The following is a 15,582-nucleotide window of genomic DNA, read 5'->3' as shown; positions in this document are numbered from 1 at the left end:
AAAACCCACCAGGCATACACGCCCGAAAGGAGGTTCAATTGTTATTCGACCTTGGATGAAAGGGAGGATTTGCTATGGCTGGAAGTTGAAGGGCGGAAGGTGTTGAATACTCGCAAAAATTATAAGATTCACTATTTTAAAACTGGACATTGAACATTTATTTTCATTCTATGGAAAACGATGTTCTGAGTGGACACTCTGCTTTACACCAAGAGAATGGAAATACCAAATATTATGTAAGTTTAACTATTCAGTTTAAAGACGAGTTTATAGACGAATGAGTAAAGGTTTCATTTTCTGACCGGTATTGCTTGTTGACATTGTTATGGGGTGTTAGTTGGAGCATATTGTGACGATTATTCATCAACGACACACAAACTTGACCTGTATACAGTCTAGTTATATCTAAACCACTTCTTCCCATGGCATATCAGTGTGTGCTATCAACGTTGTATTATTGGATGAGCCGGGTGAAGAACATTTTCCAAGGGCACTTGGTTTGCTTGTCGAAATTTGATGTTGCCAGTTCCGTTACATTTTTAAAAGTAGCAGGCGCCACTCGCTAGAAAGAACATGGCATGATAACCTGTTATGTGTTTTTTTAATACTTTAAGTGTCCGCAGCTCTGTGTTTCCATTGTTTGTGGTTTGTGTTCGTAATTAGGTTTCACCCAGTGCAGAATTACAGGTTAAATGGATACATTTGAATAAAGAACGGCTACTAAAATATATTTTTATTAGGTTTTCTACACAGCTACATTTCTGAAAATGCCATTGCTTCCAAATACTGATAGACGGTTTCTTCAGCCAGCAGTGGCAGATATGCCTAAACAGATGGATTTCAATTACGCTGATGTGGGATGATCGCCCGCCACCGATATGCCCTTTGGCGTTACCAGCAACAAGGAGCAACCTGTCATCGTTTACGGGGGTCTAGCAAGAAGCTGATGTCGAAGCCTTGCGATTCAAGTTGCGTCAAATGTGCATCTTCTCCAGAAAGGAACACTGTGTGCCTCATAATAAAGTTGTGATACTATAACACAAGGACTTTCAATAATTGCTGGTATATTGAAATCACCAGATGTTCTCCGAGCGTTTTTGTTAAATAAAAGCACATTGTAAATTGCAGAGTATTGATGTTTCCTTTAAAAATAGTGTTTTCTATTCCAACTTGGGACGCATTGTGCTGTGAGAGGATGTGTGTGTTGATATTCTGGATTCTGCGTCAAGTGACGTTAAGATGTAGGTGATGATTCGGCGCGTTTGGCTACGCTGTCCACTAACGTCATAAAAATAGGTGGAGAATATGACTAGGAATAGCGATGCAAGCTTCAGGGGCGGGTGATATGATTAAGTGCCTCGGGGGCTCTTGAACTTAGTGCGATCGATCCATGGATAAGATTAGCACAAGATGGCTGCACCCTGCTCGTTGATTTCGCATGTGTAAAAGAGCAGAAAACTAAGGTAAGGTGCATAGGAATTTTTTTTTACGATCGATCACAGTTTGCTTAAAACCACATGCCCAAACGCTAGGGACATTAACATTTTTGAGCGCATTATTCCTTTAATATGTACATGCAACTTCTTTTGTCATCAAATTTATAAGTGTTAAACCAAAGTAGAGAGAAAGAGAGAGAGAGAGAGAGAGCGTGCATTAAGCAAACTTGGAAATGAAAAGGAACCGCCTCTCCCTTTCCTTTAGTTGACATACATTTATGTAAAGTTAGGAAAAGTACCCCCATGGACAAATGTCTGTTGCCATCCTTGAATAACTAGCATGCTAATCAGGTAATTCCATAATTAAAGTTATGCTTGAAACATTGTGCTGAGGGGCGCATCGTTTGAATCTCCCTTTATCTTCCTCATATAGAAGGCTAGTCCAGTAATGTGCTGCTCTCCGCCCATGCTATTTGGTACTCTTTTAACCATATAGAGACGCAGTGTTCACTGATTTTATAGACTCTGGCCCTGCCCAGTCTCTTCATGGTCAAGGAAGACAGAGGATCTTGTGCCTATTTTTTTTTTTATTTAAATCTATGTTTAGCTTTTTGTAAGTTTGGCTCTTACATGTTGCTTGTTGCCACTGATTCCAATCATTGTGATGAATCAGTTTCCTCAGAAAGTTCTGTCGTGGTACTGTAGGCATCCCAGTGTGACATCTGCGCAGGAAATAACATCCATGCCAGATTGATTGGAGAGGGAGGCTGTAGGGGATCGCAGACAATGTTAACAGCCCTTATCCTGGAAGAGGCTTCACCCGTTCACAGAGCCGGGTGAGGAAATTAAAGGAAAATCGTCAGGGCCCAAGCGAGGACTAAGAAGCCTAGAGGTGAGAGACTGGGGACTTTCAAATCTCCATTCATCTATCGGCACACATTCCAAAACGTGTGAGACTACATAGTCCATTCAATCCGTGCCAGGTGGGGAACCTGAGGAGGAAGGGCTGCTTTGGTGTACAGACAGGAAGGTGTGTCCCCAGGAGGGGGTGCTATGGGGATTAGCCATCATCTGAAGCACCAACAAGGCTTAACACGGCTTAGAACTTTACAAATTTGGAATCAAGGGAGGAGGAGCAGTGTTCCGGACCACCAGCGCTAAAGCACAGACAACCCAACGATTGTTGGTGGAGTGTCTGGCGATAGGAGAGCAATCATAGCCCACCGCTACATGTGAAATGTCATCTTCTCTGATTCAAAGCTCCCCCGGCTTGCCATGCACCCCAGTGCACCTACACCCATAGGAAACACATAATGCCGGCCCTACTCTGGAGCCGAGCGCTGGTATGTTGTACCTGCTGCCCCGTGTGTACTTTAAGACTCTCAGTTTGCCGATCTGTTCTATCCCTGCAGCTGCGTGCTGCACATATCTCATCTTTGTGAATTGCACTGTTCCTGCTCTGCTGCCTCGCACTGTGACCTCATTTCAGATAATTTGTCATGTCCCAACAGTTGTGTGCTCTATTTGAAACTCATTCTCCCCCAAACCGTGCCTAATTGTTCCTCCACTGACCTGGCTCTGATGGGGCAGTTTTGCGTTGCTCCACCTGCTGCAAGTGATGCACTGCAACCGTAACATTGAGCTATATTAAACACAGCAACCATATCCTAAATAATGTGATTTACTGTAACTGTAACCTTAGGCTATGTGAAGTAATGCAACCATATACCTGGCAATGTGATTTGCTGCAACTGTAACATTAAGCTATGTGAAGTAATGCAACCATACCCTGGCAGTGTGATTTACTGTAACCGTAACCTTTCAGCTATGTGAAATAATTCAACCATTTCCTCTAACCATAATCTTAAACCATTTGATGCTCTACAACTGTAATCGTAACCTAAAATTGAAAGTAACATGTTTGCAACTGCGCCTACATGCCTAAGGGTTTTGCGCGCTTTACAAATCTAAAAATAAATAAAGTTCCACAATGGCCTCAATACATTCCTTTGCATGTTGCTTTCTTGCTTGAGAAGCCAGGATCTATCAATTGTCTGTGCTTACTCTCCCATGTTCGGGTTGCAGAATGAATGAGGAAACAAATATAGGGTACATGGGTTAGCTAAACATGTTTTGTCTTCCCTGATGGAGTACTTCATAAAAAGTGTGTTTCGGAGTTGGAGAGCCAACACGATCACAAAGGTAAACAGACACAGTTAAGAGGTATACCTCCTTCAGCATTTGTGGTAAGGTGGGCAGAGGGAAGGCTATACTCTCAAGAGGGGTGTGAATGTGAATCAGTAGTGACCCAAACAGCAAAGTAGAAGTCTAAAATTAAGGAATGTCCAATCAAGGTTCTATAACAAGGAAAAGGTCACCTGACAGCTACTGGCAGACCAAGGCAGGCAAAGGCAGCATTTTAACTGTCTGAACCATTGATATAAATTCAAATGATTGTATGATCTAGGCAGTTTAGTAGCATGTAAATCTGAAAATATAAGCCAACCCTGGTTTGGAATGTTGACTTCTAGAATCACAAAATTATAAAGGAACAGCAATATTGATATCACACCTGTATCAGCTCTGTAAGCATGGCTCAATTATGACAGGACTGTTGTATATTGTGGTCCAGGCTGACAGTCTCCACAGCTACCATAAAATAAATGAAGGTTGAGTAGAGCACTGCCAGTGCTTAAGATTAATTCAAAAATTCATTAATTCAAAAATGTCTGTCCACCACTATTTTGGTTGCAGCTAAAATGTGTGACAAACACAATAATTAAGCAATCACATATGCTTGTATGTCTTTGAGTTGCAGCTAAAGCGTGTGACACATTCCGTAATAATAATTTGTTCACGATTAAATATATTGCCTTGTCCTGTCAAGGATACAACAGATGTTTACACATATAATATGCAGCAAAAAGACGGCAAGCTATCTTGAGAACTCTGATTGTCTCTCACAGTGTCATTCGACCACATAATATGACTGAAATTTTCCTTGAACACTATTATTTACTAAAGCCTGCGATTCAGAGGATCCTGGGGACCATCCAAGTGTCCTGCTTTAAAAATGAAGATCCCTATAACACCAGGTCTTCTCCCTGCATGATGCCAAAGGGAGCATGAGGTTCAAAAGGAAACCAGCGAAACGTCCAGTGGGGAAGGAAGTGTCTCCAGTGGTGGCTCCCAAGGAAAGCCTAGGCGCCACCTCCCCAAGGACTTAGTCCAGCCATATTATATGGGTAAGGATTTTATTGACTAGTTTGAAAAGCTGGAGTTAGCATTCCGCCTCCAGGATGTGCGAGAGAAGTGTCGGGGGCACGCCTTATGAGCTGTCTACCGACTGTTGAAACTGATGTGATTATTCAGTTGACTCCTGAAGAATTGCCTATCTGTTCCAAGATGAAGGCCACTGTACTCATGAAGTTCTGCAAAACCCCAGAAGAATACCTCAAGAGCTTTAGAGAGATCACCAAAAAGAGGAATAAAACATTTGCAGCGTTTATGCATCAGTCTGTGAAATATCTGAGTGGTTGCGCCACAGATAACAACGTTAACACATTTGAGGGCATGTTTAATCTGATTGCACGTGAGAGCATACTTAAACAATATGAGATGGAGTTCCAGCAGCATCTAGTGGACAAGAATATCACAGACCCTCGGGAGCTTGCCAAGGCAGCTGACGGTTTTGTGGCTACTTACGTCCAGAAAAGGGCAGATGACAAAGGGTGTGAGAAAAGTACATTTAAAGAGGGTATGGACAAAGGTCCATGCCCTTTTGATAAGAAAGAGCCCCAAACACCAGAGGAGAAATTCCAGTCATCTGCATCATCCGCTCTGTCAGAAAGGAGAAGTGAGGGCACCCCAATTGGACACCCATTTTCACAGCCCCTCAAGGATGTCTTGTCTGCAGGGATCAGAAACATAGTAAGGGAGATCCCACCTGCAAGGGTAGACCCAAGCTGGCCATAGTTAGCGCTACACTCCTGAAGATGGTGGAAGGAGAAGAAATAGTCAGTGTGCATCTTGCGGTGGAGGACACAGTAGTCTTAGACCTCAAGTGTCTCCCTGAGCTAAATGACTTGTCCTTAGCTGGAGGACCAAGTCAACCCCCTGGATCCTCTTCTCAATTGGCCAGGGAAAGGCCATTGTTCTTGGATCCCGACTCTGGGGGTGGAGAAGCGAGGGAGGATCACCTGGGTGGAGGGGCCTCAGAGATTGGGAGTGGGGTGCCCTTAGACGAGACATGGCATCCTCCTTTCCCTAATTGTGACCAACCTAAACCTCCCCCAACCTTTATGGGGTATTGTTAGACCTCTCTCATTTCCCCACATTTAACATCTGAAAGTACTGGGACAAGGAAGAGGAGAGTAAGAGTGATGAACCCTACACCTTTAATTCTCCATTTAGGTACTGAGATGAGAAAGATGCCTGCCAAGTATGGTGAGGGTCAGGCATGTGCTCTTAATCAGGGTCAGGCAGATATAATTAGATGTCCTCACCTGCAGCCTGTCAAGGGGCTGAAGGTATATAAAGAGAGACCAGTGAAGTGAGAAATGAAGCAGCAGCAGGGAGGCCTGTGTAGGAGAAACTAGGGGACCTTTTCCATGTGTAGACAACCATGGTGGGACTTTAAGTGTGACCAGGCCGCCAGCAGACATTCCCGAGGTGTGGGGACCTCCGAGGGTGAGTTGGAGCAGCTGGGAACTGCTAACGAGCACCAGAGAAAGTAAGGACGTTGTCTGCATCCACCCAGAGGCAACAAAGTTGCCTGCACCTGCAGAAGTGAAAGCGACATGGGAGCGGGGCTCACCTAGGTCGGGCGGCAGCTTGGGAACTTAAGAGGAGCAGCAAGAGCCACCAGAGGAAGACACTGCAGACCAGTGAGTGCTGGGGAAAAGACACCCAGAGAATGGGGCGCAATGAATAAAGCTCTGCATGAATGAAAGCTTCAAAGCAAAACAAGATACATATTACATACTGAACTGAATGGAAGTTTTCCAATAGTGCTAACCTATATATATTGAATATCGAACTGAATGGAAGTTTCCAACTAGCACTAATCTGCACATTTTGAATATCAAATTGAATGAAATTTGAAACCAGCATTAAAACTATATATATTGAATACCAAACTAACTGGAAGTTTTAAGCAACGTTTCTCCACGCATATTGAATGCTGAGCTGAATGAAAGTTTACAACAGTGATAAACCAAGCAGGGTGAATACCGAATTGACTGAAAATACAAAAGTTACACTTAAATTGAATATTAAGGAACTTTATAAGCAAAACCAAGAATCAATGAAGACTTAAAGGAAAATGCCCATATGAAAGCAACCTATGGGGAAAGGAAGAAGTGTGAAGGAGTGCAACCAAAGGTGGGCATGAACAGAATTACCACCCCGATCATTGTAATTAAATGCAGTAAACATTGTGAATAAATGCAGTGCAGCAAGCCCAAAGACTGGAAAAAGCTGTGTGTGTGAGGCCAACTATGAGAACGTAATGGAGAGTGGCTTTTCACACAGGGGCGAGTGCAGAGAAACCTGTGTGGCTTGAAGAGCCAAGGATGCCTGGTTGCGCGACCTGTGATGGGTGGATTGTGTGGTCTGAAAACTGCGCCTAGACCAGTGAGCCCTACATTGTGAAAGATAAAGACACTGCAAAATGTACCAAGAAGGAACACTGAAAACCAGAAGGAGAATCAGGTTAACGCAGAGTTACATTTACATTTTAAAGGGTGCATTGGATGCAACATTGAAGTCTTGGGGAAGGGAACCCTGAGGCTTCATGTACTATAATTACCGTTTCGAGGACATGGCCTCAGGACCCCTTTTTGTTTGATCTGTATTACTTTGAACTTGGGCAAGGGAGCTCTAAGGAGTTGGTGGAACTATTTGAACTTGAACAAGGTTAATCTAAAAGGCTTTTTTGTGGAACTTTCTTGAACTTATGGGGGATGCTGAAGATAAGCTGGGAGCTTGTAGAAGCTCAGAACGTTGTGTTGATCACTATTTCTTTGATTATTGACATCCCTGCACACTGTCTAGCTTTAGTTGTGAGGGCAAGCATAGGTTTTGGACCCAGACAGGCTTTTAAATTGGACTTTTTATCTCAGATTTTCCTTAGTTTTGTTCAGGTAAGGAAATCCCACCTTATTATAGGGCAAATTAGGCCTTCTACCATCCTGACAGTTAAGTTAATACATATTGTTTGTTTGCACTTAAGTCTGTTATCTGTGTCTCTTACTTCATGATGCTTTCACAAATGGTGAATGGTGTTAGAAGTGGGATGCGGCTCAACTGATACAAGTTGGGGGACCCACAAACCTTAGTACTAGAGCATCAGACCTCTCAGTAGCTACTGAGAGCTCTATTGGATTTGATATCTATAGTAGTAGTGATGAGACAATTCCTCCAGGGTAAAGAAGATTGATACCCACTAATTTGATGCTGATTCCACCCCTGATACATACATCAGGCTAGCACCCAAGTCAGGGTTAGCATGGAGATTTATACTTGATGTATTCGCGGGAGTGATTGACCCAGACTTTAGAGGTTATGTGAAGGGTATTGCTACAAAATTCCATATTCACAAGGGGGATCAGGATGCTCAAGTGGTACTTGAGAAAGCAGTATTTCCTTGGCTTAAGGAAACATCTGAGACAGAAAACACAGATAGAGAAACTAGGGGTTTTGGGGAGGCTGGTGAGACATCTGAAGGCCCTCCCCAACCTGAACCCAGAAAACCTACAGAGGAGCCCTAAACCCGTCCCAATTTAGCCTTTGCTCAAATAAATTATTCCTTGCTAGCTGAAGCATTTTTGCAAATGTATCAAAGCCAGAGCGTCCTAAGAAAGGGGCCTTTTTTCTTTTTAAAATATGGGCTTCTTTACCGGGGAGATACCACTGCAGAAGGTCTGGTAAAAACCCAGTTAGTGGTCCCTAAGAGTCACAAACGGGTGGTCCTAGAGATAACCCATGCACATCTGACAGGAGGCCATCTGGAGTAGTCCAAGAATCAGACGAACATTACGAATAAGATCTAATGGGTCGATACCAATAATTGAGGTCCCATTTTCCTGGCTTGGTATGTATATTGTGGGACCCTTGGAAACTTCCAAATTGGGGAACAAATACATTCTAGTTATTGTAGGTTATGCCACACATTATCCAGAGGCCTTTCCTATGTGAGCCAACATAACACAACAAATCCTGAAACACCTGCTCCCTTTTTTCTTCTGAGTGGGGTTTCCGAAGGAGATATTGACTGATCAGGGTTCTACTTTCATGAGTAAGCTCATGTGGGAAGTTAAAGAGCGTTTACACATCACCACCCTCAGAACATCAATGTATCATACCTAGACATGACCTTGTTGAAAGATTTAATAAAACTCTTAAAACCATGCTACAAAAGTTGGTTGAACAAGATGGTAAACACTGGGATCAAATGATACCCTGGGCTGTGTTTGCAGTCCAGAAAACTCCTCAGGCCTCAACAGGATTCTCCCCGTTTGAACTCCTTTATGGACACGAACTACGGGACATCCTGGACATGTTGAGAGAAACCTTGGAGGAGAGGGAAGAAGCTCCAATTCCCCTCTCCCAGACTGCAAATAGGTTGAAAGAACATATGACGGTGGTGCAGAGAAGCAGATGTACATGTCATCGCTACTAAATAGAAGTCTGTTATTCTGCTACGCTGACATCATTGCATAGCCCTTAAGGTAGGCTGGAAAATATATATGTATATAAATATATACATTTTTTATATATCTATTTTCTGCGTATGGCGGTCAATCTGCCTTCACATGAAACAAGGGTTAGAACTAAAGCTGAACAACACAGAACGTCATCTCCTGACCGGACTAACAGCAGGACATCCGGAAGATAGCAAACAGCAATAAAGATTTTGACCTACTAGACCAGGTATTTTACTCCCATCATCCCTATCATCCCTATCCCTATCATGAAAGGGGTGTTCCGAATGCCGATCAGCAGCTCTTTAAGTTTCTAGAATGGGAACTAGTGTGCAGTTCTCCAAGTATTAAGATATCTTTAATACCTCTATTTTTGCCACCCACACAGCACTCATTAACAACAGAGGAGGGCTGTACTTGGATGAAGTAGCATCCATGAATTGAAGAGTTTACTTTTGGAAGTCCCCATTCTTTATGAATTATAGGTAAGTTCATACCCGGGGATTAGTTTAATATCAGGCAGCTGCTACAATATCTAGGTGCCCCTGACAGTAGTATTCACGTACACTTTTTTCCATTTTTGTCTGCTTCCCCGTAGGGTGCGCCCACCTGCCCTGAGGAAGGCTGTATTATGCCAATTTGATGGCTCGACGCCGAAAACATGAAGCTGAATCCAAACTACAAAACAGGGGTTCTGCAAAGAAGCCAAGATGTTTCCTACATATGGACATTAAGCTATTATGCCCATAAGAGTGACAAGTTGCCTCACAAGTTTTGGTTAAAGACTCATTTAATGATATATAACTACTTATGAGCTATAAGTAAGAAATCATTGAAAAAAGTGTTTTTCTTTTACAATCAAGTATTCTTTTCCTAATTAGATATGGAAACCAGATGTTTGAACTATTTGATTGTACGTCTTCTTCTTTCCCTCTTTTGAATGAATTGAATATTTGAATGAATTAATTGTCTTTCTTGTACCAGTTTGATTATAATATTTGTTTTTCGATTTCAAAGTTTTCATGTATTATGTTAACACCAAAGATGTTTATAATTTTACTTATTTTTGGGATTACTGAAAAAAATCAACTTTACCTAAGATGTTTTTCACACTAAAAAAGAATATGTGAATGTATATTTGACCAGGCTAGACCTAGCGTGATATCATTGCAGATACGCACCCTTTATAAATGAAATTCCAATCACATTAGAATCCTTTCACAACAGCGAGGAATATATATGTGTATATATATATATATATATATATATATATATATATATATATATATATATATATATTTGTGATTACTGTGATTATTATACCTCAGTCGATACTCAGTTTACCGACCTTTGAAGGATGTTAGCCAATAAGATAGCTCAGCCGGTTCAGCCCTTGTTGCTGTGATCGTGCGTGATCTGTAGGTTGCAGGTTCGAATTTCGGCCAGCCAACTCAGTCTTTCATACTATCGAGTTCGATAAAGGAGTACCAACTCCGGTTTGGTAATAATTGTGATAAATATGTTATCACAATTATTACCAAGTTATTTGCCGAAAGCGGCATATAAACAACCATTTAACCATGAGATTAGGCATAGAATTTAGCATGGAATCCTTGCCTCTCTGCACTGTTGTATCATACCATTAGGTAGTGATAGCTCCAGGAAATGAGGAGTTTCATTAAACATCAAAAGACAATTCTGCTATTGGAACTTAAAACACACAATACAATTCATGTTTGCTTTACTTTGCAATTGGCGAGGTTTTGGTTTTTTCAACATTTAAATAAATACAGGGGAGATCAAATGGCTAGACCTTAGAGAAATTATGAAAGGTGCATTGTGTCACAATGCAGAAAGCTGCCCCATGCTAATGATTTCCATGCAATTTTTACACGGGTCGGCTGGATGTCACATACATTTTACTCTTTTGCAAAGGAGAAAAGTTGTTTTTACTCTCTTGAAATCACATTTACTCTCAAAGTTTATAAATAGGGAGCAAAATACTCCCACCCCACGATCTTATCTTGAGCTCTGAGGTTCAAATCAATAAGGCAGGGTCTGTTAGCCTTGGATTTAGTGTGTATGTGGCCCTTGCCTGAAGAAATATGCAGGAGGGACTTGATGTCCCTGAATGCAAGGAGTTGGGAACAGAAAGTGTAGGTGCTCTTGAAGGAAGCCTGCTTATGGTCAAGGAAGTCCAGCAATTTGATTTAAAAGAAGAGAGAGGGCGAGAATCATACTTGGCTATTATGCATCATGCAGATATGCATGTCCTTTTACTAGCTTTCTTTTTGGAAACCTTCCTCAAAACGCGTCAATAGGGAGAGAGAGGGCCTTTGAGCTGTCAATGAGCCTGTGTGCTTGCGGAAGTTCCATCACGCCCAACTTCCATTTCATGTTACTCTGTCCCTTATATAAGTGCACCCGGGTGAAGGCATTGCTTAGGGAGGCCCATATTAGACATGTCTAGGAAGCCTTGGTCGGGGCGCATAGTGCCGCCAGAGCTACGGTGTTCACATCGCGCCTAGAAACACTTGTGCACAGGTTTGAAATAAATGACTTAGCATATCATATCATTGGCAGTAGCACAGTACTTATGGCATATCTAGAGACTAAGAAGGGGCCTGAAAGACCGTATCAGACTAGGAGACAAAGGTCTCCGGAGAGGGAAGATTGCGAGAAGTATAGAAGTTGCATGTCCTCAGTAGGGGACATGTTTTGATTTTATATTTAATAAAGGTTTTTCACTTCGTTTTAAAAGCACACATTCTTTTTATAATATTAATGTTATCTTATTATTGTATTAGCATTTCCTGCTGATCAATAAATGACTGGAAGCATTTTTAATTTCTTTTTTTGTTCCTAAGTAACTGAAATCTGCACACACCTGTTTAAACTTCTTAATTGGCCTCTGCCAATTGTGGATAAAAGTTTATCTTATAAATATGAAACCAATGTTTTGTCATCATTCATAGAACACATGCAACAAATCGATGAAAAAATTCGTTTCTGTTTGGAATCATTATATCATTGTACTGCAGACTGCCAATATAGTGCATAAATGATCTAAGTCACCATTATTGTACCAGCGTGCATGCATCATTTTCGGATTTTTTGTTCGTTACGTACTTCATTACAAATGTAAGGGGTTTAACTGTCCTAATATTGTGATTACCGATTCCATTACTGCAAGTATTAACCATGATCTAGCCCCGAATTTTGGATTTTGGTTAATCATCATTCTGTAGTCCAATAGGACTCCATTGCGGAATCGTGGTATTACCACATATAGTAAAACCGCCTGCACGATACTGCCAGTGGGAGTGGAGGGAATACTGCCACTCGAGAAGGCTTTGTGTTGATGGGTGACAAAACCAAAAATGAGGCAGAGAGGTAAAAGAGGTGGTATTCTGATATACTTCATAATAAGGCGTAGAGATGTTGTATGTATAGTTACCACAGGAACATTTAGGAACTCGGTTTTGTTGATTTCCACAGAATTGCAGGGCCAATTGTATCTAATTTTAAGACCCTGGTAACCTGTGGAATTCTATGAAAACTGATTCAACATATTTTGAAAAGTATGAGCAAGAACCTTCTATGGAATTTATCATTAATAACATTGTTTGCATGTCCACTTCATTGTTGATACAATGCACCCTTCAGCACATACTACGTGGTACGTGTTATTTATTAAAAAGATATTTCAACAGATATTAAGAATAAACATGCCAAACTAAATATTTTATTGATCTACACCCGGTCTATTAACGATGCACAGTTATTCGATTGAACACATATCTGAACACTTGAGCACCGAACTTTACGTATGGTACATTCATATTCTTGAGGGTTGGAAGTCATTGATTTTAGTGATTCCACATTAACTGCACATCAGGACGAAGAGAAATGCACGTCAGGAGGAATGTGCCACCAAAATGGTCTTCTGGATTTGGGAGTTTAAAGAGCAAAGAGTTTAAAGAGTTGGGAATTAAAGTTTTTAAAGAGCAAAGAGAGGAAATAAGGTACACATATCTCACCCCCAATTACACCATCAAAAAAGTTGTTCATGGTTCCAACCCAGTTTTTGATGTCATATTGTAGGTGCTACCGTACTTGCATTACCGACATATGTGTTGTGCCAGGAACTCTGCTAAACGCATGTATGCTAATTTCAAGTATTTTTCTTTTGCAGAATTTTATTCAAACGGTGAACTACATTTTGCACATAAATACCATGCACAACTGGACAGTACTTCTTGAGAATGAGAAAGATGCAAGTTCTCAGCTTTTGCAATCTGTGGAGAAATTTGCCAGACGGTTGCCCCCCCATCACCTTCCTTTCCATATAGAGTTGGACTTCATTGCAATGCACGCTATTAAAGTCACTGACAGCAACAGCCAGATGGATTTCAAAGTCACATTTGACAAGGATGGTTTTAATGCAACAGCGGCTGCATTTATACCCAAAGGACAAATTCAGAAGCTCCCAAATGATTCATCCATTGTGAGCATCGCCTACCCTACGTTGGGAAGAATCTTGCCGAAACATTCCAACAAAATTGCTTTGGTCAATAGTCTTGTCATTTCAGTGGTGGTCAAAGAACACATGCTGATCAATGACATTTCTCTAACATTTGAAAAGCTAAATAACAGCCTTATGCAGCCGAACTGCGTCTTCTGGGACTTCAATGGCACTGCATGGAACAGCGATGGCTGCTTCCCTGAAAATGAAACCGATCAAGATGTTGTATGCAGATGTTCTCACCTAACCTCATTCTCAATGTTGATGTCAACCACCACGCCCTCCGATGTCATCCTGAGCTACATCGCCAATATCGGGCTGTCAATCTCCATCGGAAGCTTGTTTTTGGGCCTAGCTGTTGAAGCTTTGGTCTGGCCACATGTCACAAAACAGAGAACGGCATTCATGCGCCATGTTTGCATCGTAAACATAGCAACATCGCTCCTCCTGGCGGATATTTGGTTCATCGTAGCTGCAATAAATTTGGAATGGACGCAAAGGAATGGTGGCCGCAACAATGGCAAGCAGGCCTGCATCTCTGCCACCTTCTTCATTCACTTCTTCTACATGTCCTTGTTCTTTTGGATGCTCACTCTTGGTTTGCTGATCTTCTACCGCACCATATTCATTTTCCATGAGCTGGGAAAGCAACGCTTGATGTGCATGGCATTCTCGCTTGGGTATGGCTGTCCCCTCATCATTTCGGTTATCACATTAGCAAGCACTGAACCGGCACAGGCTTATACAAGGAAAGATGCCTGTTGGCTCAACTGGGACGACAGCAAAGCACTTCTTGCCTTTGTGCTTCCAGCATTAATAGTGGTTTTCCTGAACTTTATAATACTAGTCCTGGTGATTATAAAGGTGCAGAGGCCTAGAATTGGAGAAGCAGTACCAGAAGAGAAAAATATCATCCTTCAAACTGGAAAAAGAATTGCGATTTTGTCGCCCATTTTGGGACTAACATGGGCCACAGGATTTGCAATTGTTGCCACGGGAACACCTTACTTGGCCTTACACATTATATTTTCTATACTGAATTCACTGCAGGTAAGGATTTCTAAAATATTTGCCTATATTCATGTTTGCATATCAAAGCAAATATCTATAGGGTGATATGTGGCTTACCGACTCAGTCACACAAAATAAAATAATCAAGACATGAAGCCTTACCTGGTATTCATCTAAGAATGTATCTATGCATATAGAGGGTTTTTTGTAGCACATACCTAAGTGGGAAAAAATAGAGTGCCCAGATTCAGTAATACGATAGAATAATATGAATACAGTTAGGATATAAAAATGGCAAAAGGTAATTTAAAATGCAGCACAAATGTCAGAATAACATTGCCATACTGTCCTGAAGTCCCGATCACCCATGACATCTTGTTACCAACAATATAAACACAACTCCTTGTAGGGACTTTTCATCAAAATTTATGTCACATGTGATGTTGTCAGTGATGTCATCAATGACATTTGTGATGTCATCTTTGATGTCCGGGGTGTTGGTCTTAGCAGTGCACGGTGGTGGCGCGTGTTATGGTTGTTTGCGAATTTCTGGGGGTTTTTGATTTTACTTGAAACAATAACGTCCCTTTAACAAAGTTTTTTCTTTGAATTTCATAGGTTTTTATTAGTGCAACTTAACCATAACATCCCCTTAACAAAGTTTTTTCTTTGAATTTCGTAGGTTTTTATTAGTGCAACTTAACCATAACGTCCCCTTAACAAAGTTTTTTCATTGAATTTCATAGGTTTTTATTAGTGCAGCTTAACCATAACGTCCCTTTACCAAAGTTTGTTCAGTGAATTTCATAGGTTTTTACCAGTGCATGCTATTTTCCTACAACTTACTAATATCATACTTACCCAATATAGCAATGTTTGTGTCCAATTTACAAAGTGTCACCTTAAA

General features: G+C 41.3%; 1 protein-coding gene across 3 annotated transcripts in view; it reads left to right on the top strand.

Moving 5' to 3' along the window:
- Nucleotides 1–15,582, top strand: part of LOC138453204 (adhesion G-protein coupled receptor F1-like) — a 926,758-nt gene that overhangs the window by 551,470 nt on the left and 359,706 nt on the right. For all 3 annotated transcript variants that reach the window (XM_069605833.1, XM_069605832.1, XM_069605834.1), the window contains exon 11: nt 13,335–14,714. In XM_069605833.1, coding sequence (XP_069461934.1) covers nt 13,335–14,714 — 1,380 coding nt within the window. The remainder of the gene's footprint in view (nt 1–13,334; nt 14,715–15,582) is intronic.

The sequence above is a fragment of the Ambystoma mexicanum genome, chromosome 4p, assembly GCF_040938575.1.
Source record: "Ambystoma mexicanum isolate Mex_15411 chromosome 4p, UKY_AmexF1_1, whole genome shotgun sequence".
NCBI lineage: Eukaryota > Metazoa > Chordata > Amphibia > Caudata > Ambystomatidae > Ambystoma > Ambystoma mexicanum.
The sequence above is the reverse complement of the archived record's forward strand: the minus strand, read 5'-3'. Positions and strand labels throughout refer to the sequence as shown.